Source organism: Prionailurus viverrinus, chromosome A1 (assembly GCF_022837055.1).
Source record: "Prionailurus viverrinus isolate Anna chromosome A1, UM_Priviv_1.0, whole genome shotgun sequence".
Classification (NCBI taxonomy): domain Eukaryota; kingdom Metazoa; phylum Chordata; class Mammalia; order Carnivora; family Felidae; genus Prionailurus; species Prionailurus viverrinus.
The window spans coordinates 197847413-197874955 of record NC_062561.1 but is presented as its reverse complement, the minus strand read 5'-3'; the positions used below and the strand labels follow the sequence as shown (position 1 = coordinate 197874955).

Below are 27543 nucleotides of genomic sequence, written 5' to 3'. Positions count from 1 at the left end.
GGAAGAGGGGCAGAGAGAGAGAGGAAGAGAGAGAATCCCAGACAGGCCCCATGCTCAGTGCAGAGTCTGATTTGGGCTCTGAGGTCGTGACCTGAGCGGAAATCAAGAGTCGGATGCTCACCCGACTGAGCCACCCAGGCACCCCTAAATTATCTGTTTTTGAGTGAGCTTTGGTAGTTCGTCTTTCAGGGAATTTGTTCATCTCAAAAAAGTTGTGAAATTTATTGATGTAAAATTGTTCGAAACATTCCTTTATTTTTTTTTTAAACTGTGGTAAAGTAGGCATAACATAAAATTTATCATTTTATCCATTTTTAAGGGTATAATTCGGTGTCATTAAGTATATTGACATTGTTGTGGAGTCATTACCAGTATCTATTTCCAGAAGTTTCATCATCCCAAACAGAAACCTTGTACCTATTAAACTATAACTCTCCTTTCTTCCCTCCCGCGACCCCTGGTAACCTCTATTTTATTTTCTGTCTCTGAATTTGCATGGTTTAGGTACCTCATATAATTGGAGTCATGCAAATATTGTCCTCATGGTCTCTCCTTTTTTCACTTAGCATAATGTTGTCAAGGTTCACCTATCTTGTACCATGTATCAGAATTTCATTCCTTTTTATGGCTGAATGATATTCCATTGTGTGTATATGCTATATTTATCCATTCTTAAACATTGATGGACATCTAGTGTGTTTTCACCTTTCGGCTGTTGTGAATATTGCTCCTATGAACTTTAGTGGATAAGTGTCTGCTTGAGTCCTTGATTTCAGTTGTTTTGGGTATATACCTAAGAGTGGAATTGCTGGATCATGTGGTAATTCTGTGTTTAAAATGCTGAAGAATGCTTATCCTTCTAATATCTATAGACTCTACTGCTTTTACTTCTCTCATCACTGGTAGCAGAAATTTGGGTCTCTCTCTCTCCGCCCCGCCCCCCCCCCCAACAAGCCTGACTAGAGGTTATCAATTTTATTGACCTTCGAAGAACCAGCTTTTAGTTTCATTGATTTTCTCTATTGTTTTTTCTATGTTCTGTTTCACTGATTTTTGCCCAGGTCTTTATTATCTTTCTTCTTACTTTGGGTTTCATTTATTCTTTTCTAGTTTCTTAAGATAGAAGCTGAGGTCATTGATTTGAGACCTTTTTTTTCTAATATAGGTGCTTAGTGTTATAAGTTTCCCTCTAAGCACTACTTTAGTGGCATCCCACAAATTTTGATATACTTTCATTTTCATTTTGTTCAAAATACTTCTAACTTATTCTTTGACCCAGAAGTTACTTAAAAGTTTTTTTAATGTTTATTTATTTTTGAGACAGAGACAGAGCATGAGCGGGGGAGGGGCAGAGAAAGGGCGACACAGAATCTGAAGCAGGCTCCAGGCTCCGAGCTGTCAACACAGAGCCCGACGCGGGGCTCGAACTCGCCAACTGCGAGATCATGACCTGAGCCGAAGTCAGACGCTCAACCGACTGAGCGACCCAGGTGCCCTGACCCAGAAGTTATTTAAAAGTATATTATTTGCTTTCCAAATATTTGGGAGTTTTCAGATATCTTGTCTTTTATTGATTTCTGATTTAATTCCATTATAGTCAGAACTTTGTAGTTTGTAAGACAATCCTTTTAAATTTATTGAGACTTATTTTATGGCCCAGGTTATGGTTTGTCTTGATAAATGTTCTGTGTGCACTTGAAAAGAATGCGTATTTTGCTTTTGAGTGGAATATTATACACAGATTAGGTCACATTGATTGATAGTATTCAACTCTTACATCCTTAATGATTTTCTGTTGCCTTGTTTCATCAGTTATTAAGAGAAGACATCCACCTATCACTATAAATAGTATTTATTTCTTTTTCCATCTTTATTAATTTTTGTGTCATATGTTGACTCTTTTATTAAGTACTTAAACTTTTAGGATTGTTATGTCTTCTTGGTAAATTGACCCCTTCATCATTATGAAATGACCTTCTTTATCTCTGGCAATATTGTCTGCTATGAAATTTACTTTTTTTTAATGTTTGTTTATTTTGAGAGAGAGAGAGAGAGAGAGTGTGTGTGTGTGTGTGTGTGTGTGTGTGTGCACACATGAGCAGTGGTGGGTAGGGAGGAAGAGGGGGAGGGAGAGAATCCCAAGCAGGCCCCACACTGTCAGTGTGAAGCCCGACAGAGGGCTCGATCTCAGGAACCATGGGGTCATGACCTGAGCTGAAATCAAGAGTCAGATGCTTAACTGAGCCACCCAGATGCCTTGTCAGTCTGAAATTTGAATATTGAGCTTTCTTTGCATTGTTGTTATTAGCAAGTTTTACCTTTTTCCAGCATTTTACTTTTAACCTATTTATCTTTGTATTTAAAGTACTTTTTTTTTTTTGCAGCAGTATATAGTTTGGCTCTAAGAGCAAGACTTTATGACAACCTTCTATTTTTTAATTGTGGTATTTGGGCCATATACATTTAATGTGATTAATTATATGTTTAAGTTTAAATTTGTCATTTTACTGTTTTTTTATTCTGTTTAATTTTGCTTTATTTTGAATTGGATGTTTTTGATGAATCCATTTTATCTCCTTTATTGGCTTACTAGCCGTTAACTTTGTATTAGTTATTATGGTGGCTTTTTAGGATTAATATTGTACATTGTAACTTATCACGGTCTATCTTCTAAAACCTTGGATAAACAATATATTTTTAGATGAGAAAGTTGTATCTTAAACAGGAACAACCCCTGCAACCCAATTCAAAGGCCTGAGCCTTTGCTTTCCTGGAAATTGTTATTCTCTCATAATTTAATAAGTGTCAGCCAGACTCTTCCAGAAAAGCTTTTATAGATAATACTTAAGAATGAAACACCAGCCTTGAAAACTAGCATTTTTTTCCTAAAGTTCTTTCTATAAGCTGCTGTTTAGGAGTCTTTCCAAGTTCATGGGAATTTATTTATAGAACTGACCTAACTTAGATTTTTACTCTGCTTTCTGGTGGTATTCAGAATGAATATTCTGTATGGAGCCACAGTCGGAGTGAAGATCAGAGAAGTTTTATATCCCAGTAATAATAATTTCTCACAAACCTATAGAATCTTCTACAGTTTACTGAGCGACATGTTTCCTTATTTCTTACCTCATTTGTTTTTCAAGAGATATCCATGAAATAGGAAGAATAGGAAGGGCTGGTGATTTTACAGAAGAGGGGATAAGGTGACTTACCCCCAGGTCATCCCGTGTGTCAGTAGTGGAGTTGGAACTTGAAACCCGGTCTCTTTCCCTCTTACCACACTACTTCACCCTCAGCCTTGACTTGCTACTATTAGAATCACCTTTTCCCTAGGCATTCTGGCACAGGTAGCCTAGTGGCAGCTTGGTGTTTCTCCAAGGGAGGTTTTTGCTTTTTGGCCAGGCTAGGAAAAATGGGATTAATATCTTGAGTAAACATCTGTAAGACACAACAAATCTGACAGGAAAATGTCTCCTTTGCGGCATTAATCAAGAAATGGAGCTTGGCTAATTTCTATTTGTAGCCGAAAATAAAAACCCATTGTAAGCATTCTGTTCAAAGGGAAATCATTGGAGATGGTGAGAGCCAGTAGCTGAATATATTCGTATGCCGATAATTAAATTCAGTTGCATATCAAAGGACTTGATTTCTGTTGGAATTCCCTTTTTTTTTTTTTAAGTGGCCATACTCTATTTTTATATCTCTGAACCCTAAGTCCTAGGTTCTCTGATTTTTAACTAACAGGAACGAAGAGGAAGCAAATTCTTCGAAGTATTTAGGGCTGTAGTGTGCAGCCAAGTGCGTGGAAGGAATCTAGGACCAAGAATCAAAGACCTCTGGGTTCTAAGTCTAGGTGTGCCCTAGATTCACTATACAACTTGAGGTAAAGCATTTAACTGCTCTGAACCTCAGTAGTTACAAATACCTACTTCATAGAATTGCTGAAAGCGTTAAATGAGATATTGGTAAAGTGTTCAGCGCTGTGTGGTGCTTCATTAATTAGTAGCAGTTATTGCTGTGTCTATTCTTCTGATACCTGTGTAATCCTAGGCAGCTGTCTTTCCTCATTTGAACCCAGTTTCTTCATTTCTCAAAAGTGAACTAATTGTATCTTAGAGCCTTTCCAATTCTGACCTTTTAAGATACCACGAATTGGCTATTCTTCTACAAACTGGTATCCTCCTGGCAGTTTTGTGCTTATAATGGTCTTCAGGATCTGAGAGGGCTTGCACTGTGGTGTTGATTCTGACCCACTCTTTTCCTTACAGACCACTACATACACCCGCCGGGGCCATGGGACATGCACCAGCCCAGGTTGCTCCTTTACCTATGTCACCAGGCACAAACCACCCAAGTGCCCTATCTGTGGTAACTTCCTAGGAGGGAAGTGGATCCCAAAGGTAAGGTCCATTGGCCATTGCTGCTTTGGAAACCCCATAAAGTAGGCTCCCTGTTCCCCTTTAGAGCAAAGGACTTAAAAAATAAATATTTGTTTTTACTTTCTGACTATACAAGTAAGTCATTTTCATAAAATGTCATCCATAATCTTACACCATCCAAAGAAAAGTCATTATTAACATTTTGTTGTATCTTCTTCTAGTCTTTTTTCTGTGAATACACAAGTTCTGTAGCTTGACCTTTTTTTTTTTTTTACTTCACATATCATGCCATTAAATATTCAAGACCATTATCTTTAATTGCTTTATAACTTCCTATGAATGACTACACTATGTCAGTTTATTCATTTCCTGTTAAATTTTTAACAATCCACCCTCCACACTGACTGCTTAGTTACTCAGATGCGTAGCTCACATCTGCTCACTTTTTAGCTCAAAGTCCTTTCAGTATCCTATAGCTGCTATTAAAAGTAGAGGTCCTTAACCAGATATCTAGGTCTTTCATAGTTAACTCTCCAAATGTATACTTCTGTCTCTGTTTCTAAGTAATTGATGCTTGATAAATAAATGAGCATCAGAGCTATGCCCCTGTGAAGTTCAGTTCAACACATTGTTACTTGTTTTATACTTCACATTGACTATATAAATCATACATAACTTGTCACATTTTTGTATGAGACTGTAAATTGTTTAGGGTCAAAAGAACTAGAATCGTCCAGGATGGGATATAGAGGAGATGGTCTTGAAGGATCAGTGGAATTTGGGTAGGTAGAAAAGGAAAGAGAGATCATTGTTTTTGTGACAATAACTTAGGCTAGGTTTGTGTTTGTTAGGTGTCTAGCTCAGCAGGGTCCACGTTTATCTGTATAGAGAAAACTTCTATAGTGCCATACCTTTTAAGTTCCTTGGGGGCAGTTTCCATAGAACATCTCTGAAAAATACTGGGATGGTGACTTTTGCCCTCTGGCTGAATGTTGGGAGTTCAGGGCATCACTAATTCCAGGAGACAGAATAAGTTAATACTTAAAAATACACTTCTGGGGGTGCCTGGCTGGCTCATTTGGGAGAGCATGAGACTCTTGATCTCGGGGTCGTGAGTTTGAGCCCTACATTGGGTGTGGAGACTATGTATGTATGTATATACATACATAAATACATAAGTAAACGCATAAATACATAAACTTCTAAAGGGAAAGAAAGAAAGAGGTATTTGATCTCTGTACCGGATTCCTGGCACTGAGTTCCTAAAACCCTAGAAATTTCCAGAGTGTTAGGAGAGAGAAGAGTGTCTTTGGGAGGATAAGAAAAAAAAAGTACACTTCTGGAGTCTGCTTTTCTCCGTTTGAACTTCTGTCTCTCAAGGATTTTAGCTATATAATCTTGGGCAAGTCATTTTATGTCTATTCTTGATTTGGTTTTTCTTTCATTTGTAAATGGAAATGAACAATAGTGCCTACCTCATTAGGGCTTTTGGATGGATCAAATGAGATTATCCCTGTAAAGTGGATGGTGCATTCCTAGTATAGATTAAATCCTCAGCGAGAGGTCACTGCTATCATTATTGGCAGTAATAGAATTACAGTCTCTATGACTGCTTTTTACACTACCAGTTCTCAGGGCAGGAAGGGCCCAGTGCTTGTGTGTTTCAGATTTTGTTGAGTTTCTTGTGCTCACCATCTGTCTTGTGCTGCTGTGCAGCCATTCAGTTTCCTCCCATCCTAATTATCCTCCCCAAAATGTACTTCCTCATCTGCAGTAGGGAGATTGAATAGGGTAGTTGGACTCCTCCTTGACCCTTCTTTACAGATGCACAGCAGGTTTGTCACATGACCTTATTTCTGATGCTTTTTTATGGAAGAGTCTAACTCATTCTGTAGCCTTGTCTCCTTCAGGTTCTCTTTTTACTTTGGCTTTCTTTTTTTCTTTTTCATTTATGTCTTTTTCCCTCCTTTGATTGAAATAACTTGAGCCATGGTTCTCTTTCTGAGAGCAAATTCACGTTGTGAAATCAAATTTTTTTTATTAGCTACTTGTCCCCCATCTTTAAAAAAAAAATTTTTTTTAATGGTTATTTTTGAGAGAGAGAGACAGAGACAGAGTGTGAGCAGGGGAGGAGCAGAGAGAAAGGGAGACTCAGAATCTGAAGCAGGTTTCAGGCTCTGAACCATCAGTACAGAGCCTGATGCAGGGCTCAAACCCACGAACTGTGAAATCATGACCTGAGTCGAGGTTGGACGCTTAACCGATTGAGCCACCCGGGCGCCCGTAGGTACTTGTCCCCCATCTTGATTTGTTAAGTCAGATTCTTTTCTCCAGAGGTTTTTATAGAATTGCCATGTAAAGAGTAAATACTATGATTTCAGAATTTCATAGGATCAGAGTGAGTGAGTGTAAGAAAAAAAAGGGTAACATTTTAGCATCAGTGCACTTGGAATTTTAGGGAAAAAAGTGACTTTGGTTATCAGGCAGTTCAATTTCCAAGTCTCTAGTTCAGGAAAGATAGATTCAAGAGAAGTGACTTGTTAAGTTCATGTAGCTAATTATGTCAGTGCTTTTCCACTAAATCACATTTCTCAGGCATTGCTATGCTGTTTAGCTGCAGAATTTTAAGATTTCTGGAGTTCTGATTTTTGAAGCTGCAAGTATAAATAGTTTCTAAAAGCTCCAAATGTGTTCATGCCTGTCAGGAAATGACTCACCTTTTCTTGTATTGTTCCAGAGTTTCATACTGGCTAAAATTAGCCCAAGAAACGTTTGGCACAGTTCCCAATGAGTTGGATGGAACAAAAGATAGTATATAAAGCTCTGTAGCCCAAGGCCTCACTCCTTTGGCTCTCTGATGGTGGTAATTGAGGTCTCTGAGCAGGCAACTGGTGGTATTTACCTTCTATCTTGAAAGAAAGTGAAATCTCAAAAGGGTAGGCTGAGTTAAGGAAATGTGAGCTCATTAGCTAGTTATTTTGCTCTGATTCCTTAAATTATTCAGTCTCCCTGAAGAGAATTTTTATCTGCAACAGCCTACTTAGTGGGCAGTGTTTTGCTCAGAGATTTCATTGCAGAGATTTAGCTTGTCTCCTGTTTTTCTACCAACTTTTCCCTCTCCAACAGTCAGTAAGCTCAGTGCAGTTTACTAGGAATTTTTCTCTGTATTTAACTTGTCTTCACGGACTTATTAAAGTCTAATAAGTCTAATAAAGTCACACTTATTGTGTATTAGAATCGGAGAATGCTTTACAGGAGATTTCTTAGGTCATCTATGTTGGTTCTTAACCAGAGGCAGTGTGCTGCCCAGGCCCCTTTGGAAGTGAAGGCGTTTTGGTAGTCTGTGACTGGGAGAGAATACTAAACGGTAATAACATCAGCCACAGATGCTAGACTTCTGCAGCATGCAGGGGAATCCTGCACCATGAATTGAGCCCCCCGAAAGACTGTTGTACTGCTGTTGACGAATGGTGAGAGGCCGACCCTCTTGTTTCTTGGTAGCAAAGTGAGAGTTCAGGTGAAGGTTGTCTGAGGTGACATAAGTCATTAGATGTGGAGCACAACCTAGATAGAACCCAGCTTCTATGTTTATATCTCTTCATTTATAGCACTTTTCACTATTCACATGGAGTTAAAAGAACCTTCCTGAGACAATCGCGGTTTTAAAAAAATTGCTTGTGTATGTAGGTAAATGTATGTGTATGTACGTACGTGTGTGTATAAATAATAGTATATTTCCACAGCATAAAAGCTAAGGCACCAAGGAATTTTTAAAGTAGGCTGACCTGAAATAGTGGCTGGGACTTATAGTGAGTTTGAATATTTTCTAGTAAGTAATTAATATACGTATGAGTTAATTTGACTGAGTGAGAAGTTTGTGGCGTGTGTGTAAGCCAGCCTTAAGACTCACCTGAAAGAATCTGGGACAAAAGATAGAGTTTTCCCTAACAGAATTGGAATTTTTGAGTCTCATCACGTGAGATGTGACTGCATTGGGATAAAGGGAACACCAAGATAAAGAGCTTGGGACTTCTGGGCCCAAATATGGCAACATATCAGCTTCTTTCTAGACCTAGAGAAGCAGGCTTTGAACAAAGGTCAGGTTCAAAATGCCAACTTCATTTGCTGAAACCTAAAGAGGCTATCAATGAGAAATTTGTTAGAACAGCTGTGTGCTAACCTGGGTGTTGAATACTATAGTGAAGGGGACCTGAAGTCTGAAGACTTGGATTCTGGCCAGCTTTGTCTTGACACCTGACATTAGCCTGTTCCTGCCTCTGGGTCTCAGTTTCCTAGTCTGTTGCCCATACGTTGTTGTTGTGAGGAGCGAACGAGAAAAGATTTGTGATGTGTTGTCCATTGTAAAATGCCAGATGCCTACAGGCATTCTTATTTTTTTTAGGAAAAGCCAGCCAAAGTCAAAGTGGAATTGGCTCCTGGTGTCTCCTCCAAAGGTTCGGTGGTTAAAAGAAATCAGCAGCCTGTCACCACTGAGCAAAACTCCTCTAAGGAAAATGCCTCCAAACTGACTCTGGAGAACTCAGAAGCTGTAAGCCAGCTCCTAAGTGTAGCTCCTCCGAGAGAAGTGGGTGAGGAGAATGAGTGGGAGGAAGTGATCATCTCAGATGCCCATGTTTTGGTCAAGGAAGCTCCTGGGAATCGTGGTACGGCAGCCACGAAGACGCCGGTGGTCAAGAATGGTGTGCCGCCTGAGGTCTCTCTGGGGACAACTGAGAATGACAGTCCAGGACCAGACATACCACCACCAGCTGAGAGGACCAGCACCTCCAGTCCTCTCCCTGCTCCCAAAAAGCCTGCAGGGTAAATGTGTTTATATGTTACAGGATTGTTTTTAGAATAGCAGGTTGGGAAATGTTCCTTGTTTTGTTTTATGTCGTTATTAGCATTACTGAGAGAGGCAGCAGAGCCCAATTAATGTTTCCTATTTTAGAGATATGGAAACTAAGGCCCAGAGCCACAGAATGATTTGCCTTTCCTCTTACACTCTGCTGTCTGTGCGTTGCTGGCACATTCCTGTGCATCCCTTCTTGTCATTTTCCCAGAAGCACTTGCTAGGATCCTGTTGGTACAGGCTGAGGCCAGTGTTAGAAGCTAGTATCCAATCCTGGATAGTAGATTTGGAAAGAGAAGCCTTATCAAGGTATAGAAAGATTCTTGTCCTGGTGATCAGAGAATTCAGTTCTGGTTGTAATCTGTCTCTGACTTCTGTTTGACCTTGCGCATAGTCACCTCATGCCCGTTCTTTCCTCTGAAAAATCTTGAGTTGGATATTAGAAAAATCTAATCCTTAATGGCTGACCTCATAGACTTTAGATTGTGTGTGAAGCATGCATAGCCCAGTGCATTGCAGATAGGAGGTGGTCCATAAATATGGGCTATTTTTCCTCCCCATGCCCTCCCTAAAGGCTTGACTGCATTTTTCATGTGGCCCCTTCCCAGAGGCAGTTGTGGTCTTGTAACTAAAGGTCCTTATTTGTTTATATTAGTGGTTCTCAGTGGGGAGCAGTTTGCCCCCAGGGGACATTGTGGCAATGTTTAGAGACATTTTTGGTTGTTAACAACTGTGGGGGAGAAGGGTGCTGCAGGCATCTAGTTGGTAGAGGCCAGAGATACTGCTAAACATTCACAGGACAGGCTCCTACAAAGAATTACCCAGCCCAAAATGTCGATAGTGCCAAGGCTTAGAAATTCTGGTTTCTGTTATTTGATTTAAAATTGTTTATTGTTGAATAGGAGATATATTCACGTGATTCAAACTCAAAGGGTGTAAGGAATATACACTGAAAAAAAATCTCTTCTAGCCTATCCTTAAGTCATCCATTTCCATTTTCCAGACAATCCGTTTTCTCAAATTTCTGTTTTCAGAGATAATTTTAGACATATACTACAAATATGTGTATGTGTATATATATTTTTTCCTACCTTTTTTTATACAAATGGTAGCATAACTTATGTATCTCTACATCTTGCCTGTTTTTATTTATAGTATACTTTGGGATGGTTCTGTATCTTTAGAGCATGAAGCTGTGTAGTGTCGACTGTTCGTTTTAGGCAAGCGTGTCACTTGACAAGAGCCTTCTGTGATGTAGGCTCTCTGCTCAGCATTGGAGCTGCAAGAAAATGTGGATTTTGTTCTGCGGGTGTTTTAGCCTCCCTCATCTGGGAGACTGATATACTTTAAATACTAATTAGAGGCAGATCAGATATTATAACTACACTAGCTGTTTGTATTCCTCACAGTGGGCGCTATTTTGTATTTATCTTCGTAATGACCCCTGAAATAATCTACCCTGAGTTTACTACACTATCCCTCTGCTAAAATGCTATTTGGAGATTGTGCTTTGGTTTCTTCCACTTGGTCCAGAATTTTTAGGTTTCCCTTCTTTTTTTTTTTTTTTTTTTTTTTTTTTTCCAGAGTTGACCCGCTCACCCCTGGGCTCAGAGCCCCTGAGCTTAAGGGCAAAGCTCGGGGCAAGCCCTCATTACTGGCTGCGGCAAGACCCATGAGAGCAATTCTCCCAGCCCCATCTAATGTGGGCCGAGGCAACAGCATGGGACTGTCCAGGGCCAGGCAGGCCTTTCCCCTGAGTGGTAAGGGCTGGGACAAACCCGGGAGCGGGGAGCTGTCAGATAGGAAGGGGACAGCAGTGGGGTTGTTGAGAACGGAGATGAGAGAATGAGGGGGACTCTGAATGCATTTAAGTCACCAGTTTGACTTCTGATTGTCTCAGATAAAACGCCCTCTGTGAGGACTTGTGGCCTGAAGCCAAGCACGCTGAAGCAGCTGGGCCAGCCAATCCAACAGTCATCACACAGCAACGAAGTGAAGGTAAGACCCGTTTTCCAGAGGTAGGGCATCCTGGGGGCAGGCCTGCTGCTCCGAGAACAGGGCTTCTATTTAGTGTCTCAGAGCCATAGGCAGAAGCCTATTACATTGGAAAGTGACCTCTGGAATGAAGTTGAGCATGAATGAGTTACTTATTTTTACTTACTTTTTTTCTTATTATAAAATGAATGCACGTTTAAACTTTTGACTTGGAAATAATTTTTTTAAGTTTATTTTGTGAGAGAGTGTGCAGAAGGGATAGAAAGAGAAGGACAGAGAGAGAGGGGGAGAGAGAATCCCAAGGAGGCTCTGCACCCTCAGCAAGGAGTCCAATGTAAGGCTCTAACTCATGAACTGTGAGATCATGACCTGAGTTGAAGTTGGATACTTAACCCACTGAGCCACCCAGGCGTCCCTTAATTTAGAAACAATTTAAAATTTAGGAAAATAATTGCAAGAGTGAAGACAGTACAAAGAAAGTACCCATGTACTTTTCACTCATAGTTGCTTATTGGTAAGGTATCACCCATTTTGCTTCATCATTTGTGCTCATGTATGTTTCAAAAGTACATGTAATTTAAGGGAAAGTTACATGGCCTTTTGCTTCTTAATACTTCAGTGTGCATTTTCTAAGAATAAGGATATTCTGTTACTGAAACATTGATACAATACTTAAGTCTGTCATTTGTATTCCAGTTTTGACAATTTTACCCAGTTATGTTCTTTATAGCATTTTTGCACTCCAGTACAGGGTTCATTGTAGGATTAGATACTGCATTTAGTTGTCTTGTTTTTTTAGCCTCTTGAGAAAATGAACGCGCAGTTGTTGTAGAAAATACAGAGAATTCAGTAAGGCAGAAAGAAAGTCAGTCTCTTGTAATCCTGCCACCCAGAACTATTATTTGCGTTCTGTGCCCATTCAGCCTCTGAGGCTTTTCCTAGGTTTGTGGGCATTTTTTTAATATAATTTTTTAAAACCAAAACCATGGCTCTTCACGTTCTAGTTTGTAGCCAGTACAGTCCATTCATATTAATGACAGAGGGGTTTTTTTGGTTTTTTATCGATATGTGACCAGAATAGTTACTATCAAAATTCCCTAAATCAGCATTTTTTTACTAGACCTCTTTTTTTGGGCCATGACCCTCAATAACACATTTTTACATCACAGCCCAGTAAACATCCATACCTGTATACATGAAAAGAATAAGGAAGCTATGCCCTTACTATATGTGGTTATTTTGGTATTTTCCATTTTGCAAATGGAAATGGTTTCAACTCATTAAATTAATTTCATGACCTGTCAGTGGATTTTGTGGCCTGTAGTTCAAAAACCCTGTTAGACCAAAATGGAATAGGAAACTCGGGCTGCCTTCTCCCTTGCAGGGTGTTCTGCCAGGCAACTCCCTTTGTTCCAAATTTGCCCCAAATAGAGTATCAACTGGCTTTTACTTTGAAGGCTGATCTGTCACCCAGATGTGGTGTCAGCACTGGATGCATGTGTGATTTAGATCTAGAAGGATCTAGTCTGCTTTTCTGCTTTGTAGATTTCCAGCCTTTAGAGTCCCTTTACTTGGGTAAACTCCCAGTCTTCTCTGTAAATAGTTTCCTTTTGACTGGTAACATTGGGTATTTGTTAAAAGTTGCAAGTCCTTTTGCTAGTCTTAGGCCGGTTAAGTTACATGAAATTTTATGTTCTGAATATCAACTTAAATTCGGTATTACAGAATAATTACTAATGCTGTCTTCATCTTTTTTTTCTTTAATAGTATAGAACATTTGAAAAGTTCATAGATAGTGGTGAAAGGGGAAAAAGTCACGATCTTCCTCTCAACCTGTGACATTTTAGTGAACAATCTTTTCGAGTTCTTTCTATGCCAACATTATTCAACCACATATTTGTGTGGTATATGACTATTATAAGTTTTTCTCACTTGGTAGCAGTTGTAAATCTGATTCAGTGTTTCTGGTATGCAGTGTTAGAAGCTGCACAGAAGAATGTGGCAACCCTGGACTTGAAAGTGACATTTAAACTTTTGGCGGGCTGGTGACTGCTGACTAGCATCCTAGAGCTCACATGGAGTGTGGCTCTACAAAGTCCCTGGGAAACTGTTTCCTCAAGCTCTTTCAGGACACAGGCCCTCAGGAGTGTGAGGTTTTATAGAAAAGCACTAAATCACTGGTTCTGATCCACAGCTAACAAATGGCCCGGGCAGTCGGACGTCACAAGTAAAAGTTGTAGAAGTCAAGCCTGATCTGTTTCCTCCATACAAGTACAGCTGCACTGTAACGCTGGTAAGTGTGGCCAGGTGATGGGTTGACAGGGACATGGGTTTTGGTTTTAGGTGGAGGGCGAGTAGAAGTCTGAGGGAGGTGGGGAGTGGTAGTTAGGAGTGAGAGTAGGGTCAGGGATAGATCATTGGTTCTGAAGATCCCTTCACTGATCCAGATGGTAGCCGCTGGGTGAATTAGCTAGGTGTTTTGCAGGTGAGATCTATAGTGTGTAGGCCAGCTGAGACCTGGATGTTTCTTGGAGTAATTGGACATGAGAATCCAGTCCAGCTGTAGCATTCAACAGTCTTTGGACCTTTTAGCCTCAAAAGTCTGTTATCCACTGGTAAGTGTGAGAAAGGTCTATTTTTCCTCCTCAAAATAGAGTCACAGTCAGTACTGGCCTCTTAAAGGATTTGAGAAATGCTTTGGTAAAGCATCTTTGTTTAGCCTCGCATTTCCCACAAACCTTTTCCCTCCCCACCCACCTTTTATTTTTATCCTTATTTACTTATTTTATATATCTTTTTAAAAAAAAATTTTTTTTTTAACGTTTATTTATTTTTGAGACAGAGAGACAAAGCATGAACGGGGGAGGGTCAGAGAGAGGGAGACACAGAATCCGAAACAGGCTCCAGGCTCTGAGCTGTCAGCACAGAGCCCGACACGGGGCTTGAATTCACGGACCGCGAGACCATGACCCGAGCCGAAGTCGGCTGCTTAACCGACTGAGCCACCCAGGCGCCCCTTATATATCTTTTAATGCTTGTTTGTTTTTGACAGAGACAGAGCAGGAGTGGGGGAGGGGCAGAGAGAGGGAGGGATAGAGAATCCCAAGCAGGCTCCAGGCTCTGAGCTGTCAGCACAGCGCCGCAGGGGCTCGAACTCACGGACTGCGAGATCATGACCTGAGCCGAAGTTGGACACCTAACCGTCTGAGCGACCCAGGCACCTCATCACCTTTTATTTTTAACACAGCATATATTAACATCCCAATAAACATCCCAGTAAACAAACAGAGTGGGACTCTGGAGTCATCCTTTTACAGGGGAAGCCACATGGAGCAGTGGAATAAGCACTCAAAGGACTTAGTCCCAAAGTGGTTCTGGCTCTGCTGCCAGCATGCACATGACTTGGGGCAAGTAGGCATCTTTGCTTCTCTGGTCCTCAGTTTTCACCGTCTGTAAAATGCTGCATCAGTTTAGATATCATGTTGGGGCTCTTTTTTTGCTTCTAGCATTCTCTAATTTTATTGATCCTTAGATACCGATTAACCAGGTAACTTTTGGCAGGTTCTCTGCCTGAATTGAGTAAGATACACAGATTTTGAGAGAGCAGCTGGATTTTTAAAAACTCTTACCTGATAAAGGCAGACAGGTACAGAACCATTCATTCCTTCATTCAGAAAATATTTACTGAGAGCCTGCTCTGGCCAGACCCTCTGCTAGGGATTCTGTAGTAACAAGACAGGACAGTATGGTGGACTAGTGCATAGACTGGCCTGATCCTTAAGGAGAATATCTCCTTTATCCTGAATATCTGCTCAGGTTTCTTTTCTCGGAGACTAATTACTACCTTCTCCATGCCATCTATACCGTCACCTCCCTGTCCCTTTGACTACAGAAGGCCACTAGGGTTACTATCTGGGGGGAGCTTCCCAGGACCTTCTCTTTTTTGATTAGATAGCAGCATGTCACAGGAGCCTAGATGCCAGAGATTTGAGCTTAGGTAGTCCAGAGGTCCTGATTGCCTTCAGGAAGGGTGTGGATGCTTGTTCACCACAGTCTTCAGCCTTCTGCTAGAATAGGCCTGCTTCTCTCTGCCAGTAGTCTGGACCCTGAGGGCATTTGAATTTCTAACATTTTTTAAAAATATTGATTTATTTATTTTTTTGAGAGAGTGAGTGAATGTATAGGAGCATGTGTGAAATTGTGTGGGGGGGGGGGGCGGGGGGAGAGAGAGAGAGAGACAGAGACAGAGAGAGAGAGAGAGAGAAAGGGAGGGAGAGAGAAAGAGAAATCAGTCCCAAGCAGGCTCGGCACTGACAGCACAGAGCTGGACCCGGGGCTTGAACTCACAAACCATGAGATCATGACTTGAACTGAAACCGGGAGTCAGACACTTAGCTGACTGAGCCACCCAGGTGTTCCATGGCATTTGAATTTCTGACACTAAAGAGTCAGCTCACTTGTTTCACAGATGGGGAGGGACTTGCCAAAATTATACAGGCTGTATTAAGATTGAAAGGAGGTAACCGCAGAGTAAGGATCTTGCATCAAGGCTCTTTGGAAGTTAGTCTAAATCTGGTTTTGCCATTGTCACTTTCTTCTCTGGTTTACTGATAGCTGGTCATCCTGGTTTTTGACTCTGCCCAGGTGTAACTTTTGTGGAATTGAATATTGGTTTTCCTTTTTTAGGATTTGGGCCTCGCTACTTCAAGAGGCCGGGGAAAGTGCAAGAATCCCTCTTGTAACTACGTCTACACCAACCGACATAAACCGCGGATTTGTCCCAGCTGTGGTTTTAACCTTGCTAAAGACCGGACTGAGAAAACCACCAAGGCTCTTGTGAGTTCCTCCCCTAAACACATCCCCTAGCCTTGTGTTGGGCTTTGTTAGTGGACCTATTTTAGTAGAAATAAAATGATTTCTTGGTACATGATCATAATTAGAATACCACAACTGGAACCAGTTTTAAATTCTGGACCTCCCCTTCTCTTTGGGCTTCCTTGTCCTCATTATTAAGTTGAGAGAATTGGAGAACGTTCTAGCCCAGTGGATCAAGAGTTCATTCACCAAAGAGAATGGGAATACAGGCTTTACAGAGGATTCTTAAGGGGTGCCTCGTGGCTCAGTTGGTTAAGCATCCCCTCTTGATTTCAGGTCAGGTCATGATCTCACAGTTTATGAGTTTGACCCCGGCTGGTTGCACGGAGCCTGCTTGGGATTCTTTCGCTCCCTCTCTTTCTGCCTCTCTCCCTCTCCTGTCTCTAAAAACTAAATAAACTTAAAAAAGTTTTTTCTTTAAATAGGATTTTGAAGAGAGGGACGGAAGAGTTACATTCTTTTAGTTCTGAGACCTGGTGGAGCACTGGTAAATAGTATTTTGGTAAACAGAGAATGCCAGTCCTAAGACTTTGTAGATTAGATCACTGCCTCTCAGGTTCCTTATAGAGCTTTTGGCTCAATACAAAGCTTCACTTCTAGCAGTTTTGGCAAATCTCTGAAGTTGGACCAAACTGTTTGGAGTGTAAAACACATTCCATTTGCCTCATTAGGGCTCATTTTTTATTTATTAGAACCAGGAAAAAATTGGTATTTTCAGAGGTCCTCAGACTTTACACGTGAATTTTTTTTTTTTTAATGTTTATTTTGAGAGTGTGTACATGCATGTTCTAGTCGGGGAAAGGGAGAGAGAATCCCAAGCAGGGTCCACACTGTCAGCGCAGAGCCCAGCATGAAGCAGAGCCCAGCATGACGCTTAATCCCACAAACTGTGAGATCATGACCTGAGTTGAAATCAAGAGTCGGGCGCTTAACCGACTGAGCCATCCAGGCGCCCCTCCACGTGTGAATTTCTTTAAGTGTATAGAACGTTACAGTACCTCAGGCAGCAGATGGAATGACTAGGTTGAAGGTAAGAAGATAGATCTCCCTGATCTGCCTTGGGAGGAAAGAGGATGGCGTACAGAACAGGTCAGGATCCAAGGTGGAGTCTGGCCACTCCAGATCTAAGCTGGACTTTGCAGGGTGGATACGATTTGGATGGAAGAGGAAGGCATGCCATACTCCAGGATAAGCATGGGTACAAGCGAAACGCTAGGGAGCCTGGTGCTCTAATCACCTAGAAGAGAAAGGTGTATATATATATATATGTGTGTGTGTATATATATATATATATATATATGTATATATATATATATATATACACACACACACACACATATATATACGTATATATATATGTATATATAGGGAGGAGTATGCAAAATAAGCTGCTTGAAAGGCATATTGTGGCCATATTGTGGAAGATCTTTAACATTAGACCAGACAATTTGTATTTTAGGCGATGAGGTCACATTGAATGTCCTTCATTCATTGTGAGGGCTAGAAGGTTGTGTCAGGAAGGAGGCATATGGGGGTTTGGGAATGGACAGGACTACCGAGGTGGTGAGAACCATTTCAAGCTAAGTTTTCTATGGATATGGCGGGCAGGGCAGGGGAGCTCCTGGCAGATAAATCTCACCCCCTGGTCCCAGGTTTGTTTCCATACTTGAGGTGGTGTTCTGAGGTTATCCTTGTGAGAAAGGGAAATAGAACTAAAGTATGTGGGCACTGATGGCTTAGTGGAAAACACATGGGGACTGGGAATAGACAGCTGGGAGGACCCTCAGCTGGATGCCATCCCTCTTCTGAGTTTTAGTTTCTTCAGTGACAAAAGCGGGCCAGGTAGATTGTATCTGGACATTTTATTCTCAGGGCCGTGAACCCCAGAGAAGACTCAGAATTGAGCTTCAAATAATCTGTAAATCCCTGAAATAGCATGTAAAATGGGTCCATAGCTTCCATCACATTCTGTTCCATTGGCTGCTCTCTGCTGGCAGTCAGCTTCCTGGATCTTCTATGCCTTTAATGGGAGGAAAGAGGAGGTTTTCACTTAGTGTTGACCATATTCTGCCTTGACTCTGTCTTAGCTCCCTGTGACACCGTAATCTCTTTTAGGACAGGTGTATCTGTTCCCCCATGCCTTCTGACCTTGGAGTGTGCATACTCAATGTATTGATCATGATCATGGAATGGAATTGAGTCCTGTATAAGTAGATGCTATGAACATTCCTTTCTCCTATTTGATTGTAGCAATTGGTGTGGTTTGCAGAGTGGAAATGGATGTTGGTTCCCTGGATCGAGGATGATGAGGTGAACTAACTTTCCAGGTCAGACAGGAATTGTTCAGGGACTTCTAGCCAATTGATTTCAAATCCTACTCTTGGAATTTTATATTCTTTTGTCTTTGGTTGACAGCTGCCTACCTCCAGTATCCTTCTGACATTATGTCACCTTTCAACTTCCTAAGTTTTAGAGAAATAAAATGTAATTACTATTTTTCTGTAAACTAAAACAATGGTCTGAGACCCAAGGACCTTAGTGTGTAATGCTCTCTGGAGCCCCCTGGTGGCCATATGCTTCCTGCGCCGTTTGTCATTGGTAGCTGTAATTAAGACTGCAGCAACTCTGGGCTGGAATGGTCTTCATTCCTGTCTTTCACTGTGGTTCAGAGTAGAAGGATAGTATCCCTGCCAGCTACTCTTCCAGCCCATAGTTCAACATAGACAGGGCTGGGAACACACTGTCTCCCAGGGCAACTCATTCTAGTGTCAGTCAGCTCTCTGCAGTTGTTCTTTTTCTTCCAGCAAGCATGCATTTGAATGCCTACTGTAGGTCAGGCCTTTGGAGATACAAAGATAAATAGAACATGGTCCCTTCCCTTGAGGAACACACAGTCTCGTGGGGGAGAAAAGTAAGTAGCCAAACTACAGATAAATGAGATGAGAGCTGTAGGTGTGCAGAGTTCATAGAAAGTTCCTTCTTGTTATTAGGCAATTAACTTCTGCAAAGCAACATATTATATGTCCAGCAAATAGGAATTAGAATCTTTAGTGTGCTCTCATGCTGGTTTTGGGAATCAGCAAATAAACAGGAACCTTATACTCACTGAAAATAGGGGAACAGTCTCACCAGCTGTGAGACAGTGAATTCTGCAGTAAAAGGATGGACTCTGGAAACACGAGGGAGGGAGTGATTCCTGTTGCATTTATGTAAGGGATCTCGGAGGAACCTCCATTTTTTAATGAGCATTTCAGGACCTTAGTCCTGAAAGCCTTTAATTGATATATGAAATAGTTCCCTTGTACCCAGAAGATAAAAGTGTTAAAGACAAATACCTTAAGTAGTACAGATATTTGGTGACATATCAAAACTACCATTTGTAGAGCTTTCATTGTCTACCAGGTACTAGGCTAAGTGCTTTACTTGCAATATTTTGTTTACTCTGCATGATAACTCTAGGAGATTACTAGTACTTCATCCTTCATTTCATAGATAAGAAAATTGAGGCTCAGAAAGATTCAGTAGATTGCTTTGGGTCCCAAATGTATGGCTATTAAGTGGCATATCCAGGATTGAGACCCGGGTCTGTTATTCTCTAAACCTGGTGAATGGGAGCTTACCTCTGAAACCATTTCTGAGTGATGTGTATAATCCTCTCCTTTTACTGGTAGAGAACTTTGTGCCAGAGAGAGAACACCTGCCTCGAGTCACGCAGCGAGTTACTAACTGAGGTGGTTTGGAAACTAGGTTTCCTACCCTCAGCCACGGATGGGCCCATCCCTCTGCCGCTTGCAGCCTCTCAGCATTTTAGACCAAGGCTGGCGGTGCCCTGGCTGTTTGCTGATCATTCAATCTGCTCCTTTCCCAGGAGGTCAGCTCACCGCTCCCAGATGTGCTGAGTGCCACAGAGCCCCTGAGCCTGGCCCAGAGGGAGGTCCAGCGCCAGTCCACTCTGCAGCTGCTGCGCAAAGTCCTGCAGATTCCTGAGAACGAGTCTGAGCTGGCTGAGGTCTTCGCCTTGATTCACGAACTCAACAGCTCTCGACTCATTCTGTCCAACGTGAGTGAAGAGACGGTCACCATCGAGCAGACCTCTTGGTCGAATTATTATGAGTCTCCATCCACGCAGTGCCTACTCTGTAGCAGCCCATTATTCAAAGGGGGACAAAAGTAAGCACCCCTTTCAGATTTACCCTGTCCCTAGCTGCCATATCTTACTTGGCCCATCTTGCCCCTTTTTCCAAACTTCTGTAAAGCTATATCCTTTGAAGATGTTATTATTCTCTGCTTCTCTTAGGTTTCCTTTGCTTTTTCAATTGCCTAAAGTAAAATCATAGTGATTAGTAATGATCCATTATTTCTATTGAAAATGCCTGAAAGTTGTTGTCACCAAGTTAGGATTTCATTTACATCTGGACTGCCCGGCACAGTGCTTGGATTTGGGAGTTCAGGGGGATTGGTTAAAGTAGGTAATGAATCCAGAGTAGTATTAACTTAAGGGGTGATTCCACAGACCACATGCCACCAGAGCAGACACCCACCTAGAAAACCTTGGAACACGAGCTCCAGCATCTTCGTTTGCCTACTTCATTAAAATCTTGAGAACTTTGCCGTTGATCACTGAGCCCTGGAACTGCATAAGTTGATTTCCTTTATGTTTTTCTGTCGGTGATGTTTTGGTACTAGCTCCCTGGCCGGGCCCCAGGAGTGCTGGCTGCTGACAGCCAGCCGGCTACAGGTGGTGACTGCCCAGGTGAAGATGTGTCTGAACCCTCATTGTCTGGCCCTGCACAGCTTCACGGACATCTATGCAGGTGGGTGTCATTGTCTGGCCCTGCACAGCTTCACGGACATCTATGTAGGTGGTATCAGCCTTTCTTCCTTCAAAGGGCCCCAAAACAGGCTTGGGAACAGCCTCTGTTGGTCAGACCTCTGGCTCTTTGAGCACTGCACCTTCCCTCAGATGTGGCTTCTGAGAAAGAGGGGATTTTTTCTCGTGGATGTCTTGGTGCCAGAAGATTACTTCTGGGCTCTTATATTAGGGCTCTTGTATCTTGGATCTTTAGACAAAGTTAATTTTTAAATAACAGATCTTCATTGTGGAAAAAAATAGAAAATGCTGACAGGTACAAGGAAGAAAATAAAAGGGAATATGGGATTTATGGGTTTATGGTTTTTCTTTCAGCAAAAGTGGGGTCGTGCCAGATATTGTTTTGGGATATTCTTATTTTTTTTATGTTTATTTTCAGAGAGAGAAAGCGTGAGCCTGAGTGGGGGAGAGGAACAGAGGGGGTGAAAGAATCCCAAGCAAGCTTCACACGGGGCTTGATCTCATGACCATGAGATTGTGACATGAACCAAAATCAAGAGTTAGATGCTTGGGGCGCCTGCGTGGCTCAGTCGGTAGAGCGTCTGACTTCGGCTCGGGTCATGATCTCATGGCTCGTGACTTCGAGCCCCGCGTCGGGCTCTGTGCTGACAGCTCAGAGCCTGGAGTCTGCTTCCGATTCTGTATCTCCCTCTCTCTGCCCCTAACCCACTCGCATTCTGTCTCTGTCTCTCTCAAAAATAATTAAAAACATTAAAAAACAAATTTTTTAAAAAAGAGTTAGATGCTTAACCGACTGAGCCACCCACATGCCCCGGAATATTCTTTTTAAGTTTGGCAGTGTACCATGGGCATCTTCCTGTGCCAGCAAGTGGGGAAATACATGACCATAATTAGAGAGTGTATGGGACTCCATTTTAGAATTCTCATTATAATTAACTCTTTGTGTATAGCCTTAATTATTTCCTTTGGACAAGTGCTCAAAACGGAATTGCTGCGTGTTCACCCATTCTCCCTGTATGTTCATCAGCATCAGACATTTCTGGAACATTCACCATGTACCACCGTTGTAAGAATTTGGAATTTGAATTTCATACGTACACTTGAGTGCCAAAGATTAGAGTATTTGTGATTTATTCTTGTCTTCAGAGCCTTACACTGCCTTGTTTCGTATTCACGCTCTCAATGTCTTGTATTGCCCAACTGAGTTTGTATTATTTTATGCTTTTGCCAGTAGATAATGAGAGTGCCATTTCCCTGCAGTCTATCTGGGTCAGTAGTACCTAGGATTATATATATTTTTGATTTTAGCTTTAATTTTAAATTTACATCAACAATAACATTTACTTCATTGTCGTACAGTCACATGAGTTCTGACAGGTGCACCGAGTTGTGTACCTGCCACCACAATCCGTATATAGGACAGTTCCATGGCCTAAAACATTCCTCCTGTGTGTAATCACCCCTGACCTCTAGCAGCCATCTGATCTCTTCTTCATTCCTATAGCTCCATCTTTCTAGAATGTCATTTAATCCAATCATAGTATGTAGTATTTTTTAAAAATATGTTTTAAAGATTAAAATTCTTTTGAGTGTAGTTGATACACAATGTATGCAGTATTTTAAGTGAGTCTGGCTTCTTTCGTTAAACATCATGCCTTTGAAAGTCATCCACGTTGTTGCATGTATCAGCAGTTTGTTCCTCCTTCTTGTTGAGTAGTTTTGCATTGTGTGAAGTACCACAGTTAGTTTATCTGTTCACTTTTTGAAGGACATTTGTGTTGTTACCAGTTTTGGGCACTTTTGAAGAGAGCTGCTATGAACACTCATGTACGGGCTTTTGTGTAAACACAAATTTCCATCTTTTGGATGAATACCGAGGAGTCAGACTGCTGGGCCATATGCTAAGTGTATCTTTATTTTTGTAAAGGAATTGCCAAACTGTTTACTTAAATGTTTGTACCATTTTGCATTATGTCCAACAGGGAATAGGAGGGTTTTTTTGTTCTTGTTTTTCTTAGCCATTCTGATGGCTGTGTGTAGTGGTATTTCTTTGTGGTTTTAATTTGTGTCTCCTCAATGACTAGTGATGTTGAGCATCTTTTCATGGGTTTATTTGCCATCCACATGTCGTCTTTGGTGAAGTATCTGTTCCATCTTTGGTCTGTTGGAGTAGATTGTTTTCTTACTGTTAAATTCTTTATAATTCTGGACCCATAAGTCCTTTGTCAGATAAGTGATTTACAAGTGTTTTCTCATGATTTTTGGCTTGATTTTTCATTCTTTTAAAGAAATCATCCACAGAGCAGAAGTTCTTAATTATGACAAAGACTACTTCATCAGTTGTTTCTTTTAGGGATTATGCTTTTCACAGTCTACGGTCTCTCTACGTCGGTGAAGACCATATATATTTTTCTGTGTTTTCTTCTAATTTTTATAAGTTTATGGATTACATTTAAGTTTGTAATTCATTTTGAGTTAATTTTTATATAAAGTGTGAGTATAACGTGTGAGGCCCAGATTGAGTTCTTTCTTTCTTTTTTTTTTTTTTTTTTTTTTTTTGCTTGTGGACATCCAGTTGTACCACCATTTGTTGAAAGATAGTCTTTTCTCCATTGAATTGCCTTTGCTTCTTTGTTGAAAAACAGTTGATCATATGTACGGGTTTATTTCTGTTCTCTGTTCTCTTACGTTGTTTTATGTTGTCTGTCCTTTTGCCAATACCACACTGGTCTTGATTACTACAGCTGGATAGTAGGTCTTAAAATCAGTTAGTGTGAGTCCTCCAACCTTGTTCTTCCTAGTTGTTTTGGCTATTTTAGTTCCTTTGCATTTCCTTTTTTTTCTTTTTTTTTAAATTATTTTTTTAATTTTTATTTTGAGAGAGAGCGCGTGCCAGTTGGAGAGGGGCAGAGGGAGGGAGAATTCCAAGCAGGCTCCGCACTGTCAGCACAGAGTTCTGGGCTCAAACCCACTTACCATGAGATCATGACCTGAGCCGAAATGAAGAGTTGGACACTCAACAGACTGAGCCACCCAGGTGCCCCTCCTTTGCATTTCCATGTAAATTTTAGAATCAGCTTCTCAGTATCTGCAGAGTCCTACTGGAATTTTAATTGGCATTACATTGAATCTATAGATCAATTTGAAAGTTTAACACGGTTAAAAATATTGAGTCTTCCAATCCGTAAACATGTCAATCTGTCTTATTAGGGTTTCTTTTATTTCTTTCATCAGTGTTTCGTAGTTTTCAGCGTGTAGATCCTGCACATATTTTGTTAAGTATTTCATTTTGTTCAATTCTAAATGACATGGTTTTAATTTCTGACTGTTCAGTGTTAGTGTAGAAATACTGTTGGGTTTTGTCTATTGAGTTTTTACCCAGTGACCTTGCTAAATTTCCTTACCAGCTTTAGGAACTTTTTGCAGATTGGTATTATAATTTTTTAAAGTTTTGCCAATTTGATAGGTAAAAACTGGTGTATCATTTCCTAATTTGTTGCACTTCTTTGATTCTTAAGAGGATTGTATGTGGTTTTTTCTTAAATCTCTTTTGTGAATTTCTTTTGTTTCCATCCTTCATTTGAATATTTTGTTGTTGACAGAGTTGTTCCCCAGTTTATCAGTTGTCTTTTAATTGTGGTTAAATTTGTGGTTTTTTGGGTTTTGTTTTATTTTGGGACACAAAGGTGTTTTTTTGTTTTTTGTGGTTTTTTTTTCTTTTTTTAATTTTTATGTAACCAGATTTGGTATTCTCCTTTATGGATTCAGCCTTTGGTATCATGCTCAGAAGAGCCTTCCCCACTCCTTTATACCCTTCTGTAATGAGAACACATATTCTAGAACTTGCTTTTGTGCAAATTTATGCTTTATGTTTTGTGCAAATATAAAATCACCCTCTTTTATTTGTCTTCAATTGATTGTATTTAAATTTTTCTGACTCTTTCATCTTCGGATTTTGTTAGGGGTGATTTTATAGTTTTTGTTACATCCCTGGGCTAGAGGGTACTCCTGGCCTTCCCCCACAGTGTGGCTGTTGAGAAGTAGAGGAAGGGCAGCCCCGCTGGTAATGAAGACTGAGCTGGGCCACAGGGATGGGTTTCTGTTTTTATGAAAATATTCTCTACACATTTAATTGCGTGCTTTTTTCATTTAACTGTGTATTACGGACGGCTCCCATGTCAGAGCATTTAGGTTTACCTTACTCCTTCTAATGCATAATTTTCTATTTGAGAAATGTACCATAATTAATTTAGCTCTTACGCTATTGCTGGACATTTAGTTTGTTTCTAATTTTTTGCCATTGTAGATGTTTTACCATGAGTTTCTGTGTTGCTTCTTTTTAACTCTGCAGGTCTCTTTAATGTGGGGAACAAGCTACTAGTGAGCCTGGACTTGCTCTTTGCAATCCGAAACCAGATCAAGTTGGGGGAGGACCCCAGAGTGTCCATCAGCACTGTTCTGAAGTCAGTGCAGGAGCAGACAGGTACAGGTTGTCGTTCTCCCTTTTCCGTGCTAGTTCTGAGTTCCCTGGGAATTTTCAGCGCTGGGCTTCGGTTGAAAGAATCATCTTGCAGAAGAATCTGATAGTTCGGAAAGGAGACATTCTTGACTTCCCTGGTACTCTCCTCCTCTTGAATTTTACGAATGCCAAATTAACTTTGGGAAGAATGAGTCTTTCCATCCAGCCAGGGACCCCCAGCACGAGGTTAAGCTGACTCTTTAGAAGTTCATCCTCTGATCATATGGGTAGACAAGGCCTCACTGCATATTGATCAGACTCACTCTGAGTACATAGCTTCTGGAGGTCTGCTACCGGTCCCAGGGCTCATGTTGAGACCTGAGGGTGGTGACCACCCTCCTTATTATTAGCAATTATTTTCTCCCTTGCTTTCCTTCTCTCTGTTGGTGCTTTTCCCTTCCTATCCCTGCAGTTTCCGTACCCTTGCACCTTGCTTGCTAGGAGGTCATATAGAGTACTGCAGAGGTTCTGGGGTCAAACAGGCTTGTGTTTGAGTCTTGGCACTGCTACTTAGTGGCAGTGTATTTTTGAGCAAGTTATTCTCTGTGCCTCAGTTTCTCCAGTTGTAAAATGAGGATGAGAATAGCTTCTATTTCATAAAGATGTGAGAGTTAAATGAGTAACGTATTTGAAGTTGTTTGCACTGTGTTTAGTGCCTAGTAGGTACTTAGTGCGAGGTGGTTACAACTCTGATTGGAATTGCCCTTTGGGGTTGCCACCCGAGCCCTTAGGGCCAGGGTGCTTGACCCTGGGGTGTTCTTAGGGGAGAAGCAGTCTTGCAGAGTTGCTGTTCTTGCTGGCCATTGGCTCGTGCCCAGTGGCCTCACGGTCTTTTGCTGTGACTTCTCAGAACTCTTGCTCTCCTTGCAGAAAAGACCCTGACCTTGGAGGAGCTGAGCCAGCTGCAGGAGCTGCTGTGCAATGGCTATTGGGCTTTCGAGTGCCTCACTGTCCGAGACTACAATGACATGATCTGTGGCATCTGTGGTGTGGCTCCCAAAGTGGAAATGGCCCAGAGGAATGAAGAAAATGTGTTGGCACTGAAGAGTGTGGAAGTAAGTATCTCCTGCCGCCTTTAGAACTGTCCTCACACTTCGGCAGCCACCTTCTTCATGCTGTCCCAGGCACAGATGGCTCCAGTCCTGCCTGAGAGAGGGGAGTGGCATTTTTATCTAAGGAAGGCTGGATGGAAATTACGGCATTTGTTACTTGCCAACAAATTTATTAAACATGAACCAGGTACACTTTTTAGACACTTGGGACATGGCAGTAAAAAACCTATAAAGTTCCTGTGCTCATGGGGCTCAAATCCTGCTTTGGGAATGTGGGAAATCCCCAAATTTGAGAATTTAACAGGAAACAAACATTGTTAATAATTGTACGTTATATCAGTCAGTGTCTATATTATATGTAGTAAGTAGTAATTAAAAGTAGCATAGTGACAGTAAAGCAGGTGAGGAGAAGAGAGCAGTTTGGTGGAGAGCGGGATTCCTGTTTTCTAGAGGGTAGTAGGGGGAGGCGTCTCTGATATGGTGGCATTTGAGGAGAGATCTGAAGCCCACGTAGCTCTCAGGGGAGGAATATTCCAGGCAGAGAGAGCAGCAAAACATGGTCTGAGGTGGGCTTCCTCTGCCTGGTTGAGGAATGGCAAGGAGGCTGGTGGAGAGCGGTGGAGAGAGTGGTGGGATGTGTGAGTTCAAGAGGCTTTGGGAGGCCAGACTCCATGGGGGCACATGGGCCCCTGTGAGGACTTACACCAAGTGAGATGAGAGCCATGGAAAGAAAGTGTGGAAAAGAGTGACCTGATCGGGGACTTAGGTCCTTAAATAAAAAGCGTTCGCAGAGGTAATACTAAACTCAGATGGGTTTTATACAATTCTAACATCTCCAAGAAATCTATGATTCTGATCAGAGAATGGTAAAAGCAGATGTATTTCTCCACCTCATTGTATAAGACCAAATAACCTTGAAAATAAAACCAGCCATTTACTATAAGAACAAATCGGAGCTGATTGTATTCATGAATATAGATGACACAGTGCTCTATAGGATAATAACAGTGAGTAGAGTAACACATCATGACTAAGCGTAT

The 27543-nt window shown here is 41.3% G+C and overlaps 1 protein-coding gene across 7 annotated transcripts in view; it reads left to right on the top strand.

Annotated features, from left to right (window-relative positions):
- HMGXB3 (HMG-box containing 3) overlaps positions 1–27543 on the top strand; it is a 47338-nt gene that overhangs the window by 11190 nt on the left and 8605 nt on the right. For 5 of the 7 annotated variants that reach the window (XM_047874010.1, XM_047874018.1, XM_047874026.1 and 2 more), the window contains 10 exons: positions 4269–4400; positions 8782–9200; positions 10816–10991; positions 11132–11229; positions 13421–13519; positions 15913–16062; positions 19970–20271; positions 20788–20915; positions 25284–25415; positions 26322–26506. In XM_047874010.1, coding sequence (XP_047729966.1) covers positions 4269–4400; positions 8782–9200; positions 10816–10991; positions 11132–11229; positions 13421–13519; positions 15913–16062; positions 19970–20271; positions 20788–20915; positions 25284–25415; positions 26322–26506 — 1821 coding nt within the window. The remainder of the gene's footprint in view (positions 1–4268; positions 4401–8781; positions 9201–10815; positions 10992–11131; positions 11230–13420; positions 13520–15912; positions 16063–19969; positions 20272–20787; positions 20916–25283; positions 25416–26321; positions 26507–27543) is intronic. The other 2 variants (XM_047874021.1, XM_047874025.1) reach the window with 2 other exon arrangements.